The 25,485-nt window shown below is 40.3% G+C and overlaps 1 protein-coding gene across 1 annotated transcript in view; it reads left to right on the plus strand.

Moving 5' to 3' along the window:
* Window positions 1-12,320: 12,320 nt before the first annotated feature.
* The window catches only part of LOC308371710 (protein NLRC3-like), a gene marked incomplete at both ends in the record, with an annotated part of 30,780 nt that continues 17,615 nt past the window's right edge, over window positions 12,321-25,485 (plus strand). Inside the window, 6 exons of the mRNA XM_080846697.1 lie at window positions 12,321-12,391; window positions 15,540-15,617; window positions 16,333-17,937; window positions 19,134-19,335; window positions 19,550-19,644; window positions 21,855-22,001. Coding sequence (XP_080702823.1) covers window positions 12,321-12,391; window positions 15,540-15,617; window positions 16,333-17,937; window positions 19,134-19,335; window positions 19,550-19,644; window positions 21,855-22,001 — 2,198 coding nt within the window. The remainder of the gene's footprint in view (window positions 12,392-15,539; window positions 15,618-16,332; window positions 17,938-19,133; window positions 19,336-19,549; window positions 19,645-21,854; window positions 22,002-25,485) is intronic.

Genomic DNA, 25,485 nt, shown 5'->3' on the forward strand with positions numbered 1-25,485 from the left:
AAATGTGTGATCTATAATTGTAATAGTAGGTGTATATTAACAGTGAGAAACAGAATACCAACAAAAAAATCCAGAAAAATGCATTTTTATAACAATTATGGCTTTATTGGTATTTGATGCAAAAAATAAGTATTTGAACCCCTAGCAAAACTGACTGACAAAAGTGACTTAGTACTTGGTGGAATAACCCTTGTTGGCAAGCACAGACGTCAGACGTTTCTTGTAGTTGGTCACCAGGTTTACACACATCTCAGGAGGGATTTTGGTCCACTCCTCTTTGCAGATCCTCTCCAAATCTTTAAGGTTGCGTTTTCAATGGGAGGGAATGAGGGAATGAGGTTCAAGCCCAATATTCCACATAACATGGCCCCATCCATAGTCCCCTTGGCAGAGAAACAGCCCCAAAGCATAATGTTTCCACCTCCATGCTTGATGGTGGGTATGATTCAATTCAATTCAATTTTATTTGTATAGCGCCATAACAATACAATTGCCTCTAGGCGCTTATGATGTACTCTTGGGGTCATATTCAGCATCCCCCCCCCTGTCAAACAAGGCAAGTCGAGTTGATACCAAAGAGCTTGATTTTGGTATCATCTGACCACATTCTGTCTCCCAATCCTCCTTAGAATCATTCAAGTGTGCAATGGCAAACTTCAGATGGCCCTGTACATGCGCTTCCTTGAGCAGGGGGACCTTGCGACTGCTGCAGTACTTCAAAAAATTTTTAACACAAAAGTTAAAAAGTTTTTTTTTTTTTTTAAACCGATACTCTTGCGGACGTGTCGATGCATCGTATCGTCGGCTGTTGGATCGATGCATCGATGCAAAACGATTCTTTTTTACACCCCTAATTTCAACTGGTGACGTTTATAAAAGAAACCTGTCCAAAGAATCATACTTCACACCTTCAACCTCACCACTTCACACCTTCAACCTCACCACCATGGGCGTAGGTTTGTTTTCAGCTTTGGTAGAGACACTGCCCAGTGTTTTATTATATGGTTAAATATTAACATTTGTGTACTCACCTGTGGAACTGATTAAAACATAAAATAGCCCGTGTGAATGATAACATTCATGGGTAACAAGGAACAGAGCAATAGCTCTGCTTTCACTTGCTGAGAACGTGAGCCTTTTCAACCAATGAAATGACAGCATTTTGTCTCCCAGACTGAAGGGTGCATTGGAAAACTTAGTAAAGATAATAATACGAATGAGTTTGCAAATATATTGTGCAAAATATTGATTTCTAACAGGCAATTCAAATTAACAAAATATTGGCGGGGACAATTATGTTTTTCCCAAACTTTGGTCGTGACTAGTCCCTATGGACCATATACAAACCTACACCATTGCATCACAATAGCAAGCATAAAATCTGTGTTTTACTGTGGACAATGTATTTTAAACTACTGATGCTTAATTTAATCAGATTCTGTGACAAAATAGTTGCCTAACAACAAAATGGCTGCCTGCAGTAAAAGCGGGACAACCATCTCGAAAAACAATACCCTAAAAGGCTCGCCACCATTATCAAAGAAAGCAACCGGTAGTTCTAGTTCAAGGTGACCGGAGCAGAGAACGGATAGTAGTCAGAGCAGCTCTGGTTTCCCTTAAACCACGTGATCATCATAATAGATTTCAGGGAGGAGCATCACACTAGCAAGCATACAATCTGTGTTTTAGTGGACATTGAAACATTACTTAGCTTCTGCCCTCCCAAAGGCATGAACCAACTGAACACATTATTATGGCTTTCTCTTCACAGCACTGACACAGGTGTAAGTAAAAGTATGTTAAGCCTCCTCTTTTTGTCAAGGCCGTCCATGTGTGTGTTTCTGTAGTTATTGAGTAGTGTGAATTGTTACTTACAGGAATGTTTCTGAAAATGATTGAATCATATATTTCAGGCATTATAAAATATGACGATGATTACACACAAGAAATTATACAATTTTATTGGCATTTTATTTTAAGACATTCTGTGCGTGTTCAGTTGTACTAAGATAGAATATGGGGTCGTTCCTGGTTCCTTTAAATGCCTTGTGCAACTAAAAACCAGTGTGTCTGATCTTGACAATAAAAATAAACACCAGGATAAAGTTTTAATACGTTTCTCTGTATACCAGCCTCTTCTGAGTTTGGGGAAATTATTAAATTATCACCATCTTATTGGTAAAGCTTTTCAAGAGAGATGATGGGCTGTGTGAGTTGTAACCTAACTTTGTAACTGAATAATATGCCAATCAGAAGTATTCAATAGTCAATAATCCCAATATTACAGAGTTTCAAAAGAAGGTTTCAGAGGGTGTGAGTTGTTTTTACAGGAATGACCTCATTAAAATGCAACTTGTACCTGCCCTCAGATAAAGGTATACAGCAAGATCATCACCATTTCAGCTGCATGTTCATTCCACTCCTGAGATCACCTGCTTTTAACCAAAGGTATGTTTAGCCACATCTTTTACTGCAGGCTGTCAATGTGCTTTTGTTTTGTGGTCTTCGTATAGGCTACTCTCCATTTTTTACCTATTCCACCTATGTTCAAAAATAATCATAGGCATTGCTAACACAACTAGAGTAGAGTATCAGCTTTAAAACTTGTAAAATGGTTAGCCTTTCTGTGATCATCAAAGATGAAGGCTGAGCTGTAAGAGGGAAAGGAACATGCCAAGATGGCGGCAGCATGTGACCGGAGACATAGAGAACCGATAGTAGTCAGAGCTCTGTGTTCCTTTAAACCACGTGATCATCATAATAGACTGGCTGGAAACCTATTATATCGCTGCAACGGAATAGCAGTGGTAAAAGCACCGCAGTGTCCAAAAGTGCGTTTCCTGACTGCCGTTACACCACAATGAGCTTATAATGAGAAATCTAGCATTTTGCATTGCTGTAGTCTAGCCTATTTACTTGCACGTCTAATTGAGGTGTAACCTACTCCACTTTCACTTACGCCTGTTTTCATCGAGCCTTTTAAATAAAAACTATAAAACACACTAAATATGAGCTTCATTTACACAACCAACCATATCTCTTAATATATCACTTGCAGGTAAACCAAGTTGCGTTGACTGACACTTTTGAACTGTTCCGTGCACAGCCATACTAGGAGAAACTCGTTGGATTCGGTTTTTGACCACATCCTCATTTTAAAGGAGATGAACCACGCAGCTACATCGTCTGCCCAGACCAAAGTGAATCTAAAACTTCACTTTAGGTGCACCATTTTGTTAAGCTTATTTAACTTATTTGGAAGACTGTCTTTCAACGACAAAGAGACGTAGGTAAGTTGACGAAAGATCTCTAAAAGCATCAGCGTGCACCAGAACAGCAATTCTAAAATGTATGAAATAATTCAATCAGTCTAGTTTGGCGTCTAAATTGATGGGCTACAGTTGAAATGGGGGTAGGGCTACACTGCGGTTTCAGAAAACATTAAGCCTAGCCTACATCTCCGCTTCAACTCTTTTTCCGACAGGGTAATTTATTGAAGGTATGTGTGATATCTGAATGTCTCTCTGCTTGGTTAGTAAATAGGTAACCTGTTTTTTCGGCTCTTTTCCTCATATTTTTTAACCAGTGACCGGTGTTACCAGAGCCTCCATTTCAAAGACGTGCTGTGATGAGAGGCTGAGGGGACTCTGCGGGAATTAGAATAGCCTACGGACATAAAGCAGGTGGGTGAAATATTTCGGTTCAACAAGAAACATAATTCATTGTTCGAGACGTTTGTAGAGAGTGTTGTATATTGGTAAGAATATGAAACTGACGCAGCTTGGTTAACTAGGAAGTAGGATAGCAGAATGATAGTCTCGACCACCGTCATCTTTAGCGTAACTTGGCGTGGATATTAAGAAAATTACAATACATTTATCAATTCTTGGACTTTCTCAAGCATATCCTTGGCACAGCCTATTAAAACACCAGGCACTAAACAGAAGTAGTTCATAGAAGTATATAGCCTACTGAACTATTGTGCAAAGATTTCAAATCATTTTAAAAAATGCAGTAAAATTGTCACGCTTTCAAAATAAAAAAAAGTTTGTATTTATTAATTTACAACATCTGAAGTGCAGCAAACCGAAATGCAGGACTGATTCAACAATATAAGCAACATTATGTAACTATTTTAGATAACCTTAAGCAAGTTCAATTAGCATGAAATGACCTCTCTCTCTTTCTTGTCTCCCTCCCTCTCTCTCGCCCGCCCTCCTTCTGTCTCTCTCGCTCCCTCTCTCCTGTAACGAGAAAGAAAATTGTGTGGTACATTCCCACCCGACTGTAACCCATTAAACGGGATGAGATGTGTGAAACACGCAAGGGGTTAATATGAGGGGAATATGAAATCGTTCTAAAGCAGAACAACAAGAAGAGAGCTTGAGTCTTTATTCCTCATGCCGTGCATGAAGTATGTTTGTCTCCATTTTACGGTAGGTCGGCCACGCTTAGGAACCACGCTGCTATTGGTCAATCTGCGATTTCGACTTCCGGCTCCAAAAAATATGCGCATTTTCAGCGCTTGCATGTCAAGAAACACAATTACTAGGTTTCACTCGATTCACTCGATAAAATGGTACACAATTAGCATTTTCAGCGCTTGCATGTCAAGAAACACAATTAGTAGGTTTCAGTCGATAAAATGGTTCACAATTAGCAGTTAGGTTTCAGTCGATAAAATAATAAATACAATTCTGTCGTTTTTTCATTTAGGAGACACGTCAGCAGCGAGACAAACTGCCACACAACTAGTAGGGAAGTTTCCGTCTTGCTTCAGCAGGGAGACGAACCTACAATCTTCTCATTACTAGACTGCTTCTAACTACTAAACTGTTTCTCTACCTCCTGGACCACTGTCGGTTGATAGTGAAAGGATTATTTATTTGGTATTTGTGCGGCCCATAAAATGAATTATTATTTATTATTATTAGTTAAGGCACTGTACAGGTAATATTGGCATGGCCCTTACATACACGGACCAGTTTAGGCACTGTACAGCTAATATTGGCATGGCCCTTACATGTACGGACCCGTTTAGGCACTGTACAGCTAATATTGGCATGGCCCTTACATGAACGGACTAGTTTAGGCACTGTACAGCTAATATTGGCATGGCCCTTACATGAACGGACCAGATGGTACCGTGTATGTAAGGGCCATGCCAATATTAGCTGTACAGTGCCTAAACTGGTCCGTGTATGTAAGGGCCATGCCAATATTAGCTGTATAGTGCCTAAACTGGTCCGTGTATGTAAGGGCCATGCCAATATCACCTGTACAGTGCCTTAACTGCTCACTATATGTAAGGACCATGCCAATATTAGCTGTACAGTGCCTTAACTGCTCCCTATATGTAAGGGCCATGCCAATATTAGCTGTACAGTGCCTACACTGGTCCGTGTATGTAAGGGCCATGCCAATATTAGCTGTACAGTGCCTAAACTGGTCCGTGTATGTAAGGGCCATGCCAATATTAGCTGTATAGTGCATAAACTGGTCCGTGTATGTAAGGGCCATGCCAATATCACCTGTACAGTGCCAAAACTGGTCCATGTATGTAAGGGCCATGCCAATATTAGCTGTACAGTGCCTAAACTGGTCCGTTCATGTAAGGGCCATGCCAATATTAGCTGTACAGTGCCTAAACTGGTCCGTTCATGTAAGGGCCATGCCAATATTAGCTGTACAGTGCCTAAACGGGTCCGTACATGTAAGGGCCATGCCAATATTAGCTGTACAGTGCCTAAACTGGTCCGTGTATGTAAGGGCCATGCCAATATTACCTGTACAGTGCCTTAACTAATAATAATAAATAATAATTAATTATTAACAGAAGTAGTTCATAGCCTGCTAGAAGGCTCTCATGGTGGAAACTTGGTCAGTTAAAACAATCTGAATTTAAGATAACAGCTTAAATAATTCTGAAATTTTTATTTTTGCTTTATAGGAGGATTTCTCCAGAACCCACCTGTGTGACCATGGAGAGTGACCAGATCACGGATCATCCAATCGACTTTACAAAAGGAGACTTACCTCCTGGACAGTAAGATTATGACACTAGGATTGATTCTGTGTGTGTGTTTGTGTCTTTTTACGTGTGTCTGCATGTGTTTATAGGTTTAAATTAGGGATGCACCAATATGGAAATTCTTGGCCTGACCGATACCGATGTTCAAAACAACAATCTAGCCGATACCGATATTTGTATATTTTGTTTTTGTTGTTATTCATTCACCCTGCCAGAAAAATAATGAAATCATTATTTAAAAAGCACTTTATTCAATTATTTCAGCCCTTTATCACTATTATCTTTTAATGTAACTTAATTTCAATCATAACTTTCAATCACAAGTGCACAGTCTCTCTGTTGCAAAACAAATAGCACATAGTGCATATTAACAAAAACAATGAATTCACTATACTTTCCATAACATATGTCCATATAATCAAACGAACACCATTTAACCCAACAGAAAATAAAGCCAGACTGAATACTGTAGCTATATTACATAATTGAAATGTGAACAAAACAAACACCCCTCTGACTAAATGCCCCTCTCCCTCCACAAGTGGCATGAAGTAAAAGTGTTATCCCATCGCGAGTGCGCTTTTGCGTTGGGACCAGTATAGGCTATGTGGAAGCGTGAGAACCAGGAAGTGTGAGTGACATGTATTTTAACCAGTTTATGGATATTATCGCAATGCAAATGGTAAATGGATGAGAAAATTGGTACCCAGTATAAATCAGTATAATTGAGCAACAGTAGAGGTGTAGGCTATGCAAATATTATGTATTATGATATATACATAACATATGTATACATGCTATATATGCAGATTGAACAATACACCCAACTCGCGGTAAACACCCGACACCAATACAACTTCACACCGTGAAGCAAACAAGCACCACAAACCCACAAAACACCCAATAACACTTTCAACAATGTTCATTGATCACATATAATACGATCACTGGGGAGATGCTGTGTAATGGAGGCTGCGTGCGTGTGTCTTTAATTCCGCATTCGCTGTAAAGTGAGTAAATGTACAGTAACGCAAAATACATATCAATGAACATCGGCAAGTGCCATCGGTGAAAGTCAAGTTCATTACCGATAGGCCGATGACATTAAACAAGGCGAACATCGGCTGTTACCGATGTACGGCCGACACATCGGTGCATCCCTAGTGATCTATCTGTTAACTTGGGGCGTCCCTAAGTTCTTTTAAACAATTGACTCCACTATATGTGTGTGAACGTACATGTTTTTTTTTGTTTTAGGTTTTTAAGTGAATCAACTCTTTTTAAACTAGCTTAAGCACTCCTAAATGAAACTAAATTACTCTTAAAGTAAATGCAATGAAATTTTCATGAACGGAGACTCGAAACAAGGTATAGGATACAAGTGCTCAAGGCGTGTTTTACTTTGATAAAACAATAGGCCATGATGGGCAAACAAGGCAAGGAAACTCAGGACTCAGAGAACGTAGCGTTCTGCTATTCACAAAAAATATCACACAAAGACAAAGGAAAAGTCCAGGCCTTAAAAAGGAACTCAATTAACACAATCTAGAGGTTAGATCTAAACATGGAGGGAGATACTTAACACTGGGGATGATGAACGGACTGGAGTAGCATCAGTGGTGGACGAAGTACACTAACTACGTACTTAAGTAAAAGTATAGATACCTGGTGTAAATATTACTCCAATAAAAGTGGAAGTATGCACTTTGAATTTCCACTTAATTGGAAGTATAAAAGTATTTGCCTTCATATATACTTAAGTTTTACAGGTAAAAGTACCTTAATGAATTATGGTTCTAATGGCCTTTTATCATTTTCACATCAAAGCTCCGGCTCAATCAACTGATATAAGGTGAAAATACTATTGCCAATCTTTAAATAGTGGTGTACATTTGTCTATTAAAAAGTGTATAAGCACAAAACATTGAAAGCTATCTATTGCCAATAGGTAAGACAAAGTGGTTATGAAACAAGAGAACAATTTTTCAATTTTACATTTATTTGTAACTTAGTTGCACATTTAATTATAAAGTTAAACATAAGCTCCTTTACTATATCACATCTGTTCGTCTGTGTTACCCTTAAACTCATAAATCCTGATTTATGTTTCAAAGTATGATTAATACCGTAATTTCCGGACTATTGAGCGCACCTGAATATAAACCTCACCCACTGAATTAAAAAAAAATACTTATTTTGAACATAAATAAGCCGCACTTGTCTATAAGCCGCAGGTGCGTACCGGTACATTGAAAACAAATGAACTTTACACAGGCTTTAACGAAACACGGCTAGAAACAAGAACAGTTAGTAGGCAGACTACGTACTAATATTAAATATATAGCTTATTATAAGTGCAAAAGTGAACAATCGATGATGAGCGAACACGCAGAAAGTGATGTTGCTCAATAGCAGGATGATGACGAATTGGTTAAAAAGAAAGGGGGCACCTCTGTCGTTTGGAACTGGTTTGGCTTCAAAATATCCGATCTCGACCATAATAGGATAAAAGACAGTTGTGTCGCCGTGTTGTTTTAGCCAAAGGTGTAAGCACCAGCATCATGTACAATCACCATTCAATTGGCAGCTTGCACATTGTCTACTGTTTATCATATTTCATATTATATATATTACATACATTCTGGGCAGCCGTTGCCTACTGGTTAGTGTTTCAGGCCGGAAACTGTAGGGTGGCCGGTTCGATCCCCGACCAGTAGGAAAAATGTGGGCGGGGGAAGTGGTAGACCACTGCTCTCCCATGCCCACATCCACGGCTGAAGTGCCCTTGAGCAAGGCACCTAACCCCGATCACTGCTTCCCGGGCGCCGCCAATGGCAGCCCACTGCTCCGGGTAAGTGTTACTTAACTTCACTGTGTGTGTGTGTGTGTCACTTCCCTGGATGGGTTAAATGCAGAGGTTAATTTCAGAGTGTGTGTGTCTACACCACCTCTGCCATAGAGAGGACTTTCACTTTCACTTTCATATTATCATTCTTCACACACATAGGTAAGGTACATACAGTTGGCAGCTGCTAGCTTGTGATGAACTTGTGTTAATATGTGTGAATATGAACTATTTCATACGAAGTTGCACAGGCACCCTGAGGGCTTCTACCCCTTCCCATTATAATTGTATGAGTTAAATCGAGGATACTAGATAACTAGCTATAATTTCATGCAAATGTAACTCTTCCATTGAAATCGTTTATGTTAAGGTTATTTAAAGTTTCCTTAGCTAGCACAGCAATTCGATAACCAGTTACAACCAGGAAACACAACTTAAGCTGCAAAGTTTAATTTTTCAAAACCATCTCACCATTAAAAAAGTTGAATGAGTTATTTTCTGTCCCGACGTTTGAAGCATACCTTTTAGCTCCGGCATTGACCCCCAGTACGTAACATTTCACGTTTCGATTGAAAGTCCAGTTTCAGGCTCTCGCACGCCCCCTTCATTAAGGCAGAGTTACTGTTTGCTTCCCCTCAGGCATTAAGCTTGTGAAAGTGGGAAAAATCCATAAATAAGCCATAAGCCGCGAGGCTTAACACGTGGGAAAAAAGTAGCGGCTTATAGTCCGGAAATTACGGTACCCTTACAGGAACTAGTTCCACAAAATCAGAGAATGTCGTGTTATACTAGTTTGTGCTGAAGACTAGTGATAGCAGTGATATTCCCTACTCAACCCTAGGTACAAAAACAACAACATTTGACCTAGTTATACTAGTTTGTGCTGAAGACTAGTGAAAGCAGTGATAATCCCTACACAACCCTAGGTACAAAAACAAAACACTTGACCTCAGATCAAACGTGAAAAAAAAATGTCATTACAGGAACTAGTTTTTGCATAAATTGCACAAAATTACAGAGCATACCAGTCTGCACCGAAGACTGTAAAGAAGTATGTAGTGATACCTTTACCGAGGGAGTCAAGAACTGCATGATAAAAGTTTGCGACATCGTGTGCCCTGATAAAAGGCAAGCATTTTTAAATGTGAGCCTGAGCAGAAACACTGTTACTTGTGTATGTTTCTTCCATCATTTATGTAGCGTTACGTAGGCTAAGCTTGAGCATAAAAGAGCCTCAAAATGCTGCAGAATTCAACGTAGCTCGCGCTCAACGAATGAACGAAACTGACAAAACCGAAAGGACTTCAGAGCAAAAAGCGCTAATCTCTGATTGGTGTGATTGTGAACTCACTTTGACCTTTCATTATTTGATTCGCTTTGGTAAAAAAGGAACAAGAGATTTTACTAAATGCGATGAAGTAAAAATGATGAATTTTCACTTTGAAATGTAGTGGAGTGAAAGTATAAACTCTCACCAAATAGAAATACTTGAGTAAAGTACAGATACATAAATATGTTACTTAAGTACAGGAACGAATTACATTTACTTCGTTACTGTCCACCACTGAGTAGCATATGGTGTTGGAGCAGGAACCCGGACTGGAGCATAATAAAGGCAACACAAATGCCCCTCCACAGAAATTAGAATGTCATAATACTATATTAGAATCAGTGGCGGTCCGTGCATTTCACGACTAGGCCTTCAGCGATGTCCTACACGAGGTTAAACTGAGTGAATCCACCTCCTAATACCATCATTACGACGCCATGGCTCTCGAACCATTATATTTATACAGAAAGGCAGTATAAGTGAGCATTGCATCACCTTAACATAGTCGAGTACAACAGACTTTATTCATATTTCTGGAGCATTTAAAATCAATACACCCGTATTAACAATACATTAAGAGTAGTAAACTCTCAGTTATATGATCACTTGGATATTACTGTCACAACTTAAAAATAAAAGGCGATTTTCAGGGATTAGTCTACAAAGTTTTATTAAGTCCACCGAAAGTAGCCTATGTGAGCTTTAACAAGTTTGTCCACTAAACATCGCATTGTCCCACCTGCAAAGCAGTTTCATTAAACTTCCCATCCTCGTGATATCCAGTTTTTCTTGAAAGTTCCGTCTTGAAAATGGCGTTGTAATTGTATCAAAAACTGGAATTATCAAGTTGGTGTAAACTAGTTTATTTGAGTTGGTTAATGTAATTATATTTAGTCTTACCAATTGAAACAACTAGCATAATAAGCATTGAAACCGATGTACGTCGTTTTCGCATTAGCCAGCTAAACTGAGCACTGAAGCGCTGCACCGGTCTGCCTCAGTATCCAATCAAAGGACGTTTACGTGTCACGTTCAACGCGAGGAAAGAAATCTTCCGGGCCTTCTAGAAGGCCCAATGTCGCCAACTCGAAATCTGATTGGTTGTCACAACTGTCTGTTTCAGTTCATTCAACTTAAATGAACCGAAACAGCCAGTTGTGATAACCAATCAGATGTACACGGGCCTTCAATGTGAATTCTGAAGGCCTCAGGGAAGATTTCTGTTCTCAGGGAAGATTTCTTGGAGCGTGGCAACACATGATAGCTGAAATATGATTGGATGAAAGCTCTAACATAAATTAACAACGCTGGAAGCTATGAAATGAAGATAATGGACTATGGGAAATAATTTAATACATATTTATGAAAAGAAAATATTAAAATTAAATGTATTTTATTAAATTTATTTTCTGATGATGTTTAGGCCAGCAGAGAAGGCCTTGAAGGCCCTGACGGACCACCACTGATTAGAATCAAGAGCTGACCATCATACGTACAACTGATTTTGGGGTTGCACGATATTGAAAAAAACTGACGATGATACTGTCTGCAATATATATATATATCTATAAATACAGCATATGCATAGAAAATAAAAGTCTTAATTTAAAAAAAGCTGAATTATATTTTTTTGCTAGATGAGAGAAAAGTGAAATCAGTCCAATAGGTTTGGCCTTCAAGAAAACGTGATGCGTCTCCATATGGCGCAATAGTTTTGTCAGCTTCATTTGAACTTGAAAACACAAGACAAACAATTTCCTTATTCACTCTGCTTCACTGTTCTTATCAACTTCCGTGTCTTTTTAAGTGTGTGATTATGTGTGTTTGTGTTTGTGTCTGTGTGTGTGTTAATGTGTGTCTGTGTATTTGTGTGATTTATATCTGTATGCTTATGTGTGTGTCTGTGTGTCTGTGTGTCTGTGTGTGTGTGTGTGTGTGTGTGTGTGTGTGTGTGTGTGTGTGTGTGTGTGTGTGTGTGTGTGTGTGTGTGTGTAGCAGACATGAGCAGTGAAAGGAATGTTGTCCTGATGGAAGTTCTCCTCTTCTTCTCTAGGATGGAGGGATTGAGTAGGGGAAATCATAGGCCGCCCTCCCCTGTACCCACCTGTGTAACCATGGAGAGTGACCAGATCATGGATCATCCAATGATCATCGACTTTACAAAAGGAGACTTTACTACTGGACAGTAAGATTATGACACTAGGATTAATTCTGTGTGTGTGTTTGTGTCTTTTTACGTGTGTCTGCATGTGTTTATAAGTTTAAATTATCTATCTTTTAACTTGGGGCGTCCCTAAGTTCTTTTAAACAATTGACTCCACTTTATGTGTGTGAACGTACATGGTTTTGTTTTAGGTTTTTAAGTGAATCAACTCTTTTTAAACTAGCTTAAGCACTCCTAAATGAAACTAAATTACTTTTAAAGTAAATGCAATGAAATTGTCATAAACGGAGACACGGAACAAGGTATAGGATACAAGTGCTCAAGGCGTGTTTTACTTTGATTAAACAAAAGGCCATGATGGGCAAACAAGGCAAGGAAACTCAGGACTCAGAGAACGTAGCGTTCTGCTATTCACAAAGAATATCACACAAAGACAAAGGAAAAGTCCAGGCCTTAGAAAGGAACTCAATTAACACAATCTAGAGGTTAGATCTAAACATGGAGGGAGATACTTCACACTGGGGCGGATGACAGACTGGAGTAGCGTATGGTGTTGGAGCAGGAACCTGGACTGGAGTTGCTGCAGGGACTGGAGCAGGAACAGATGAGCGTGTAGCAGAGGCTGTGACAGAAATCAAGAATCTTCCCTTTTCAGTAAAAAGTAGAAAATGTTTACTGTGTTTAACAGGGGGTTTCAACTGGTTTTGTCCCAGGGACCATCATTCTGAAAAGAAAGTAATCCGCGGCCCACTGGTGTGCCTGGGTGCGTGTGTGCGTGCGTGCATATGGATAGAAGGTTTTCCATGAACATTTGGTTTTCCATGTTGGTTATATTTTAAAACCTCAAACATATCTAGACAGATCTACTTAAAAACCTCAAACAAATCTAGATAAACATATTCCCACTGTGTAAAAAAAAAACACAAAAAAGGTTGTTTTTCAGTGCTACCAGCCTCACATGGGAGTACCAGAATATGTAGGGACCTTACCTTGTGAGCAGGCACTAGGTAAATGTGGGTGCAATTGTGTGTAAATTGTGATACCGTCTTTGATTATGCCGGGAAAAGACTCTCATATTCCTTTATCAGATCAACTAACTTATCCTTCCAGTGGGAAAAGACCTGGCATGAGTTTAGCACCCAGACCAAGACTCTACATCATGCAGTGACCATTACCTGCACAGCTTCCTGAATTACTCTTGACAGATAAGCTGCCGTGTTGTAACAAATTGGCTTCAACTCAGAAACTCAAGTTATTAACATTATTTCAAAACACTGTAGAGGTGCAACTTGAAAACACAAGACAAACAATTTCCTTATTCACTCAGCTTTAAGGACAAACTTCATGAACCTTCTCAAACATTTCAATACTAAACAACAAAGGAGTCATACACATCAAATTATATATCAAGTCCCTTGAAGCATTGCTCCAAATAAGATATTTGTGGTAAAGGACAGAAACAAGAAAAAAGTCGGCCTTCAAAACATGTGCGGCCACCGTAAGCGACAAACAAACTAAAAAAACTCCTCTTCTCTGATTCTCTGTCCAGTGTGGTACCCTCTACAGCTAAGCTATCTGGTCAAGTAACCTGTCCAGTGTGGTACCCACTGCCTCTGCAGCTAAGCTATCTGGCTTGCCCACCCCCACTGAAGACTCTGACATACTGCAACCTACAGCCCCACCTACAGAGATGACAGAAGAAGCTGTGTGTTGAGATACATGGCCTCTCTATATTATCCAACATCCAACGTGTACATTGGAATACGGATTAATTACTTTGGAACAACGAAAAGGGAAAGTTCAGTTAGAGTTTTAGGGAAAATAACCCAACGTATAAGCATACCGTCCTGCTTCAGATGTTATTTGAGCATCTCACATGATCTGTCATCCCTCAAAGTACTCCTAAACTCAACAAAGACAGACTTCATTTCGTTCAGTAAAATATTTAAAGGACGTAACCTTTGGCGCAACCAAAATATGAGGTGTAGCCTAAACCAAATATCTAAAAGTCACCGAAATTGCACAAACGTATTATTATTATTATTATTATTATTATTATTATTATGCGTTTATTTGAAAGGGACAGTGTACATTGATTAACTTTTCCCAGAAAATGTTAATATACCGGAATTAGCTTGGTTACCTAGTTTTCATCTGTTGTCCCTTGGCATGGCATGACAACTTAGCGGAGAGATACGACTTCAGTGGGGAAATTCAGTGAGACACCATCACCCTGTAACAGTAACAGGCACACAAAGGTTAAATACTTCATTTTTGTGTTTTTCACCTTAAGGTTGAGAGGGATTTTTATTTTACTGCGTGTAAGTTTGGAAGATATGCTCTTCCTTTCTGTTCCTGAGTTCTCATGACTAAAATAAATTTTGGTTCATACACAAATTCCCCGTTCTAACAAGAGATAGAACAGACTGGATTGGTTGGGTTAGAGCCCGAAAAGCAGAACGAATAGGTAGTTTACTTTCTCTTTCGTGTGATAAACATGACAGTAATATAACACAGTGAGATGTGTGTGAGGGTGCACGTGGGTGTGTGTAAGTAAATACACCTACAGTGTGTCCTATGGTCAGTGTGTGTTCATTAGGGCTGAACGATTAATTGCATTTGCGGTTTAATCGCGATAATAACGCAGTCATTTGCCTACGGTCCCTGGTATGGCAATGGCACAGAGGCGATTCTCCATATTAAAAGTCATTGTAGCGCCCCAATTTTCAGAGCTGTTATTTTAAGGTAAAACTGCTTATCCTAACCCTAACCCTGAAGTACAATTACTCCATAAGGCCAATTTAAAAAGTGCATGCCTTGTGTTTATACTTGACTTTGTTTAAATAACTTAAATGCACAGTGGCAAAGCCACCGATTTGTTTCTGTAATGAGCAGTTAAATACAAATGTAAAATGTGGGAAAGAATATTTCACACTAAATGTATCTAATATTTCATATTTAAATCATTCAGTACGTTTTGTTTGAAAAAAAAAGAGGATAACATTTTTTTTAAATTGCATCTCGAATCGCAATCGCAATATTTTGGGGAAAAATCGCAATTAGATTATTTTCCCAAATTGTTCAGCCCTAGTGTTCATCATGAATCCGCAGTGTGGGCTCATTCTTGGATTATATAGTCTAAAAACTCTACACTTTGCTTTAATCCCAGGTCAGACTCTCCAGACGTCTCTGCCAATGAGTTCATGGTGCCTCCATCAGATGTCATGGGAGACTCTTCTGCTGGACAGTAAGATCATTGCTGTAGTGTTCAAATGACAAAAATGAAAGTTGAGGATAGGCCTGGTCATCTCATCTATAGTTTAAAATCAGTGTCTGTGTATTCTAGCACATAGCCATGTTTGTTCATGACAGTGGATAGACAAAGTCTAAGGTACTAATGATGCGAGTTTCAGAGTTTTAGCATCAGCAGGTGAAATGTGGTGAAAGTGAGAGAGAATGACTGCAGAGGAAATATTATTCCTGCAAGTCACTTAAGCATTAATCACATGAGGAAGGAGCATGAGGGGAGAACAGGGCTGGAGCTTTGCAGTGTGTGTGTGTTTGTGTGTGTGTGTGTGTGTGTGTGTGTGTGTGCGTGCGTGGGGGTCTACCTCCATCCCAATCACAATAGAGTTTTTGTTTGTGTGTGTTTGTTAATAACATCACTAATTACTTGTTTTTATTTTCACACACAGTTTCCAACTTACAATAAATGAACAAATTATTCAGATCCACAAGTCTAATCTGCAGCAGAAGGTTCAGCATCTGATTGAGGGAGTACCAAATCAGGGAGACACCAGACTCCTCAATAAGATCTACACAGAGCTCTACATCACAGAGGGGGGAATGGGAGAGGTCAATGATGAACATGAAGTCAGACAGATAGAGAGAGCATCCTTGAGAGAAGCAGCACGAGCAAGCAGGATAGAGAACATCCATGATAGTGACAGTGACAGTGACAGTGACGGCTACATTCCAGAGTGGGGAAAAGGCAGTCCAATCAAATGCAGTGACATCTTTAAACCCTTATCTGGACAACACAGACCCATCAGAGTGCTGACAAAGGGAGTGGCTGGCATTGGAAAAACAGTGTCTGTGCAGAAGTTCATTCTGGACTGGGCTGAAGGGAAAGAGAATCAAGATGTCCACTTAATATTTCCTCTTCTTTTCCGAGAGCTGAACCTGATGAAAAGTAAAAAAATCAGCCTGGTTGAGCTTATTCATCATTTTTTCCATGTAATTAATGATTCAGAGATCTTCACCAGTTCAGAGCACAGAGTTATGTTCATCTTTGATGGTCTGGATGAGTGTCGACTTCCTCTAGATTTCGACTCCAACCCAAGCTGTTATAATGTGTGGGAGCCAGCCTTAGTGGATGTGTTGCTGACAAACCTCATCAAGGGGAATCTGCTTCCCTCCGCTCATCTCTGGATCACCACCCGACCAGCAGCAGCCAATCAGATCCCCCGTGACTGTGTGGGCCAGGTGACAGAAATAAGGGGATTCAACAACCCACAGAAAGAGGAATACTTCAGGAGGAGAATCAGTGACGAGAACCTGGCCAGCAGAACCATCACACACCTGAAGTCCTCCAGGAGCCTCTACATCATGTGCCACATTCCAGTGTTCTCCTGGATTACCGCCACTGTTGTACAGAAAACTTCAGATGAATCAGGGAAAGTAGAAATGCCGAGGACTCTGACTCAAATGTACGCACACTTCCTGATCATTCAGACAAGCACCAAAAATGAAAAGTACACATACAGAAACGAGACGGATGAAGAGGTGATTTTCAAACTGGGGAAACTGGCTTTCCAAGAGCTGGCGAAGGGCAATCTGATTTTCTACCAGGAAGACCTGAGAGAGTGTGGCATTGGTGTTGAAGATGGATCAGTTTACTCAGGAGTGTGTACTCAGATCTTCAGAGAGGAGGCTGGGCTGCACCAGGAGAAGGTGTTCAGCTTTGTGCATCTGAGCATTCAGGAGTTTCTTGCAGCTTTATATGTGTTCCTCTGCTTCAGCAACAGAGAGAGAATGCCTGACCAACGGCAAACCTCTCAGATCTCTGCTCTGTTCAGAGCTGCAACACCTCATGACCTACACAAGACTGCAGTGGATCTGGCCTTACAGAGTAAGAATGGACATCTGGACCTTTTCCTCCGCTTCCTTCTGGGCCTCTCGCTGGAGTCCAATCAGAATCTCTTAAGACACCTTCTGCCCATGACAAGAAGCCAATCACAGAGCTCAGAGCAAACAGTCCAGTGTGTTAAACAGAAGATCAAACACCATAATAAGTCATACAGAAGGATCAACCTGTTCTACTGTCTGCATGAGCTGAATCACCATGCTATAGTGGAGGACATTGACAGGAGCTCAGGAATTCTGTATGTAGAAGTGCTCTTACCAGGAGATTGGGAGACCAGGAGATTGAAGTTTGAGATTCTAGAAGAGGAGCTGGATGAGTTTGACCTGCAGAAGTACATAAAGACCCCAGAGGAAGATCTGACTGAACTCCTCAGTCCTGATGATGTTCTTCAGAGGCTCGTGCCAGTGGTCACATCAGCTATGTAAGTAATTCTGTAATCTGTGACTGTGTGTGGTTTGTGTGTGTGTGTGTGTGGGGGGGGGGGGGTTATGATGTGCAATGAAGTAGAATGAAGTAGAGTGATCATGTGTAAAATATGATGTGTGTGTTGAGTACTTAATGAAAGATGAGATACAGAGAGATATGTCGTCCTGTGGCGCGGACACCTTCGCAGGGTCAAAAAAACAAACAAACAAAACAAAAAAAATGAAATGAATGATTGCAGATTATGGTGGGACTTTTGAACCTGCAATACCAAGAAAGGTTGGCAATAGTAATGCACCTCAATACAATATGGTACTAACAGTGAACTGTAGATAATGCTGAGCTTTACATTGCAAAATGTCCATAATTACCCGTATTTTCATAAACAGTCAGTTATTGATGCCGGTACATCAGCTGTGGTTGTTGCTCCCGGTACTAGCATTGTGTGTTGGAGAGCGCGAACAGCTGCTCTATGAGCGGGGTCAAACTCATGACGTGGAAGCACTTTTTCCCCACTAGTTGCGTATAGTAGCTTTCTCGAGCACAAAGTGCAGAAGCAAGCACCTGCTTCTCTTAACTTCTTACACCAGCTCAAAAAAAGGCTTACTGTACTTCCATTTCTCTACTATGCATGTCCTTCAGTGTGATGTCTGTCTACTCGGGCATCTACGCAGCGATAGAGAAAAGTCGGTGGTTGAAGCACATTTTCTCAAGACCTGCCCCAATCTACTTCTGATTGGTTAATAATGTTATTTTTAGAGCGGGAGAGTTGCGCTCCTTTCACATCATTGGCAGATGAACTCATAAACTTGAAAGTGATGGTGTTGATATGGAAGACTTTTTTTCGCAGCCAAACGCTGCACGCCGGAACCTCTGCCACACTGCAAACTGGAGACACTAGCGTGCGTGTGTGTGTGTGTGTGTGTGTGTGTGTGTGTGTGTGTGTGTGTGTGTGTGTGTGTGTGTGTGTGTGTGTGTGTGTGTGTATTGAATCCCCATTGCAAACTGGTAAAACTACTGCGTTTGTGTTCGGTTCAACCTGCCCTGTGTCTGTGTGATTACATTAGTAGGGGTAGGGGTTGGTTTCCCTATGTTCGTTACCTGTACTGGTTGGTCTTTGAGTGTGTGTGTGTGTGTTTTATAGGAAGAGGTGTGTGAGTGTAATAATCAGATGTGTCATTATGTTTCTCCCAGGCTGGAGAGTTGTTCTCTCACAGAGAAGAGCTGTGCTGCTTTAGCATCAGCTGCCAGTTCAACCTCCTGCAGTTTGAAGCAGCTGAACCTGGGAAATAATGAGATTCATGATGCAGGAGCTCAGCATCTCTCAAACCTCTTTGAGAATTCCCACTGCAAACTGGAGAAACTATTGTACGTGTGTACCCTCTACAACAGACCTGTGTGTGTGTGTGTGTATGTGTATTGAATCCCCACTGCAAACTGGTGCAACTACTGCGTTTGTGTTTGGTTCAACATGCCCGGTGTCTGTGTGATTGCATTAGTAGGGGTGGGTTTTCCTATGTTATCTGTACTGGTTGGTCTCTTTGTGTGTGTGTTGTATAGGAAGAGGTGTGTGAGTGTAATAATCTGATGTGTCATTATGTTTCTCCCAGGCTGAGAAGTTGTTCTCTCACAGAGAAGAGCTGTGCTGCTTTAGCATCAGCTGCCAGTTCAACCTCATGCAGTTTGAAGCAGCTGGACCTGGGAGGCAATGAGATTCATGATGAAGGAGTTTGGCATCTCTCAGACCTCCTCAAGAATCCCCACTGCAAACTGGAGTCACTTGAGTAAGTGTTAACACACTACAACAGACCTGTGTGTGTGTGTGTGTGTGGAATCCCAACTGCGAGGGTCACCAATCTTTTTGAAACTGAGAGCTACTTCAAGGGTACTGAGTAGTACGAAGGGGTACTTGTTTGATACAAACTTCCTGAATAAGAAAGTTGCACTGATCACTATTTGATGAGTTTCACATCAGATTATTAGAAGCTGAAAGAGTCTTTGTTTAAAGCTGTTGGGAAAGGCCTAGTTGTTAAAGAAGTGCTTCTTGGCCCAACTTCTCCTGTGTTATTAATTGCGAGTAGTGGGCCTCATTCTCGAACGCAGTTAAGAAAAATTTCTCCTTAACTCCATTTACGATGTTTTAGGCAAACATTTGGCATTCATGAAAGTTTTCTCATCTGGGATTCGTTCTGAACTTAGACCAGATTTTCAGAATGTGAAATAACAGTAGTAAATCGCCCAGAGTTTCCTTAAATGCAATTCCTCAAAAAAACACCAGATGCCCAACAGGGCCGCTCAGTGTAAGAAGGGTTAAGGGCTCAATTTGTGAGAAATCGTTGGTGATGGCGTTCACATCAACTCTACAGAAATCCTCGGATTTAAATAATTATAACAATAATAAATAAAAGAATATTTGTATCATTTACAATTACGTTACACATTTATAGTCATCATTATAATAATAATAATTCATTTTATTTTTAAAGCACTTTTCATTCAAAGGAATCTCAGAGTGCCTACATATGTCTACATATATTCATTATGTCTGAAAATAAATGAAAGCACTACACGAACACTGCATATGTAAGTAATAAATCAATAAACACTGAAAATAGTAGGGGTGGGGCTCCCTATGTTTGTTACCTGTACTGGTTGGTCTGTGTGTGTGTTGTATAGGAAGAGGTGTGTGACTGTAATAATCAGATGTGTCATTATGTTTTTCCCAGGCTGACCAATTGTTCCCTCACAGAGAAGAGCTGTGCTGCTTTAGCATCAGCTGCCATATTAACCTCCTGCAGTTTGAAGCAGCTGTACCTGGGAAAGAATGAGATTCATGATGCAGGAGTTCAGCATCTCTCAAACCTCCTTAAGAATTCCCACTGCAAACTAGAGAAACTAGTGTGAGTGTTAACCCTCTACAACAGATCTGTTTCTGTGTGTGTGTGTATTGAATCCCCACTGCAACCTGGAGACACAAGAGTGAGTGTTAACACACTATAACAGCCATTTGTGTCTGGTGTGTGTGTGTTCAATTCCCACGGCCAACTGAAGACACTAGAGCAGGGGGGGAATTGCAGGGGTCTGCGACATGCATGAGTTCACCATTGTTTTTTTTTTTATAAATTCGCTTTAATATTTCAACACATTTCAATTTACTTGTTGTGAAAAATATCTAGAATAAGACAAATATGTCTAAAATGTGTTCAACATTACTGTCAAATGAAGTGGACAAAACTTGCCGCATATGGAGACGCATCACATTTTCTTGAAGGCCAAGCCTATTGAACACATGTTGCGGAATTTCAAAGAACAAGTCCAAAAATAAGTGAAAATGCTCTGAAAGCATCATATTTGCATCATGGTCGCTCTCAGGATTGCAAAATGCAAAAAGCCCCTTAGAATTGTAGACAGGAAGTGAGGCGGAGAAGAGGTGGGGAGAGGACCGGGAAACGACATCAGGCCAGACTTGAACCTGTGCCCCCGCGGGCAATGAAGCTCGTAAATGGGGGGCTTATGGCGTACGACACAGTGCCCTCCCATCAGTTATATTCTATTGTTTTCTCAACATGTCAGCTACATGTCTGTACATTAAGTCATGACTGTTGTATGTATATTGATGAACATACAGTATGGTTAAGTCTGAAATGCAGTACAACTACAAATGAGGATGGGTGAACTACTTTGTGATGTGGAGTGAAGTGTGTGTGTGTGTTTTAGTCACCCTGCAGTGAGTGTACACTGTATCACCAACACACACAGTCAGGTATTGTCTGTGTGTGTGTATGTATAAGTAAGGGGATGTGTGTGTGTGTGTGAGAGAGACAAAGTAGTTCAGCATCTCTCAGACATCTCAGAATCCCCACTGCAAAGTGGAAACTGGAAAAGAGTGTGAACACATTAATAATTGTCTTCTAGGGTGACTGATAGTGGTGGTCGTGATCGCACCTTCAGAGCGAAGCGTCCAGCATTAGCTGCAGCCTTCGCTTGCAGCTCCCACTCTGCAGGTGCTGACAAAACCCAGAAGGATCCAGGAACACAGCCTCTCTCTGATGACACTCCCAAGTGAGTCTGGGGGACAACAACACACATACACATGCATACACACACACACACAGACACACTTGTATGCATGCACATGTAGACGGCGTGGTCTTACTTCGCCGACTACTGCGTTGTGTTCAGGTGCAAATATAACAGGACGCTGCAGTTCTTTGACGACACTTTACTTTTAGTCTCCCAGTGTGTAGATTGCAAACTTTTGTTGGCAGGCAAAACATAGACAGACGACAGGAAAGGACAACTGATACATATGGGCTACACTACAAAACGACAGAAAAATGAAAGCTAGCATAGTAAAATAGGTAACACACGAGGTTAGCTATATCTAATCCCCAAACTTACAAAACAGCAAATACATCCCAAAATCCCAAAACAAACTAACTAGGGATGCACCGATACCACTTTTTTACAAACCGATACGAGTACGAGTATTTTTATTTGTGTACTTGCAGATACCGAGTACCGATACCGATACTTCCAAGATTTGGTTTCCATGAAAGATTTTATTTTATCCTCTGCAGGTTATGTCAAGCCTATAGCACAACATTAACAGAAGGCTATCCCGAGCCAAAAATAAACAGAGCTTTCTGGTTTTAACAAAAAAAAAGAGTCAATATCATCACATTAGACAAAATGTAAATATAGACAGATGGCAATTCAATTTGCTGCATAGTTAACAACACAGTCTGCTTAACAAAAAGTGAACAGAACTATTCCTGGATAAGAACATGAGCACAGTTCAGTTACAAAAGGATCAACAACTCTCTTCCTCCCCTTCTCTCTCTCTCTGTCTGTGTACGTGCGCGGTTTTTTCTTTTGCAAGACGTCAGATTGGTTGCTTTGGTCTCTTGCGCGACTGGCACTATGGTGCGTCTTCAGATGTTTAATCAAATTGCTTGTGTCAAACGAAGTACTTTACTTTCTGCCCCTCGACACTGTAACAGTGCAGATCTTACACTGTGCCTTACTCCTGTCATCATTTATCTTAAAATAAGTCCAAATCGCCGTTAAGGCAGCACAACGGTATAGCGATTTCTTACTAGAGTTGAATGTTGACAATTAACTGGGCTACGTTATTGCAGCCAAATTGACACAGTTTGCTTGATGGTTAGTGAAGTTGTTTGCAACCTAGCCAACATAGCTATCACAATAACATTGCAAAGAAGTTAACGCAAGAGCACTTAATATTAGCATCAAGCGGAAAAACTAAGGGAAAAAAACGTAATACTAGCATCAATGTCCAAGAGTGTTAAAACAACCTTGCTAACATCGCTAACGGGATGTCTTGCTAGCGGCTACTTGCTAGCGGCTGTTTATGACAAACTAGCAAGTCAACAAGATTCCTAACACAGTCAAACATCGAGCAACTGAAACACAAGACAAGGCAGACATCCTCTTTTACCCTGACATGTCCTCCTAAATGCGTCCGGGTAAAAGAGGAGAAAACAAATACATTCCCGTCCCCGTCAATCAACCGTAGCAAATGGCAATAATGTGTTTTAGGCGCAGCGTCGCTAATGACAGTAGGCTAGCCCCTACACTTTGCCTATGTAACAGCAGTTCTAAGTTTACTGCAAAACATAAAATAGCCGAAGATAGCACTTACCTTTACTGGTGGTCGTACGTGTTAAATTGAGGTTGAACTTGAAGTTAAAATCGATTCAATAACAGCTTGGATACGATGTGTGGAGGTGGCTTGCGAAAGCTAACGGTTTCGCTAGCTGGGTAGCTTGCTTCCGTTAGCCAAACTAACTAACTATATGGTTTTGTTTGCCAAACCACGGCAGACAAAACGCAAAAAAAAAAAAACTACCGTCACGTTGTGCACAAACGAGGACCTTACTTGTTCACAACAGTGTTGAAGGTATAATTACTTCGCTGCCCTAGAAGCTACTTTGCCCACACCAGTTATATTTTTTCTAAAATCTCTATCAGTCTGCAATACCGCTCTCGGCCTCTATGCAACTTCGACCTTCTCAAACCTGCCAGGCATAGACAATAGAGGAGAAGAAAGCACACGCGTTTAGACATCCCTAAAACTAACCAACTCTATATGTCCTGATCACAAAACATATTTATAAACCACCGTGTGCACCACAATTTACGCTAAAACACATATATTACTAATCTACATTAAATGATTATGGACACACTATTAAAACGTACCTTTTGTTGGCAGGCAAAACATAGACTGAGCCAGGCACGTAACTGCAGCCTATAGCCACCAAACCAGCCAGTAGAGGGCGCACTTTCTCAACAAATAATAATACAATCATAACTGTAATAAAAGAAAACAACATTTTGAAATAAAACTTATATACACAAAATACAAAATGAAAGATTGCACACATATTAATTATTTCTAAACCTGTTACACACACACACACACACACTTTCACACACACATGGCAGGGCCGTCAGGTAGCTGAAGGCCAGCAGCATGTAAGACACACACACACGCACACACGCACACACACACACACACTCTCTCTCTCAAGTGAGTCTGGTGGACTACACACACACATATGCATACACACACACCAGTGGTGGAATGTAACGAAGTATTTTTACTTCGTTACTGTACTTCGTTACATTTTTACGTATCTGTACTTTACTTAAGTAAAAATAATAGTGCATACTTTTTACTTTTACTTCGTTACATTTTGCAGCTATTATCTATACTTTTACTCCGCTACATTTCTACAATATGTGTCGTTATTCGTTACATTTTATGAACACAGTTTCGCCAAAATGTTGCCTACACAAAAATATGGATTGCGTTGCTTTAGGACGTTTCAGCCAATCAGGTGGCTCTATCAGCTCCAACGACAGCAGAGTGTGTATTTGGCAGCAGCAGCAGCACTACGGTAGCCTTTGCCTTGCATGTTTTGCTCAAACATTTGACAAACGGCCTGACTAACAAACAACTTTTCAGCATGGATTCAGAGTCAGCCTCATCTGAGGACATGTTCAAGTTCAGAGGCCCCAAGAATAACCCGTGGAGGTTTCAGTGCGTTTCCTGTCTACCTCAAAAAATCGCCTTCAAATTTGGAGAAACAGGTCAAATTATGCGGAGTTCTTGCTATGCTAAGTTAATGTCTATGACTTTTGCATATCGTATGCGGTTACTGACATGATTTTATACTGTTATCTAGCAAAAATACATGTTGACATACAGCAATAGCATCAACATAAGTTAAATAACACGATTGTACCTTGATTATTTATTTAACGTAGTGGTAAGATAAAGCTGGTAGTTTAGCAATGTCAAGCTAACGTGAAGATTTGCCTTTTGTATTGACTGGTTATTGCCTGGCATGCAAACCTAATGCCTAGTCTTGGGTTACTCAATATGTTTTTTTTTTTCCTTTTCTGCAATCAATAGAGCATAAAACTCTGCATTGACCAGTTTAACAACTCCATTTGTTTTTCATGTTTCATATTTACATTTTTTTACACGTTTACAATTAAATAAAAGATTAAAAGA

The sequence above is a fragment of the Sprattus sprattus genome (assembly GCF_963457725.1).
Source record: "Sprattus sprattus genome assembly, chromosome: 10".
NCBI lineage: Eukaryota > Metazoa > Chordata > Actinopteri > Clupeiformes > Clupeidae > Sprattus > Sprattus sprattus.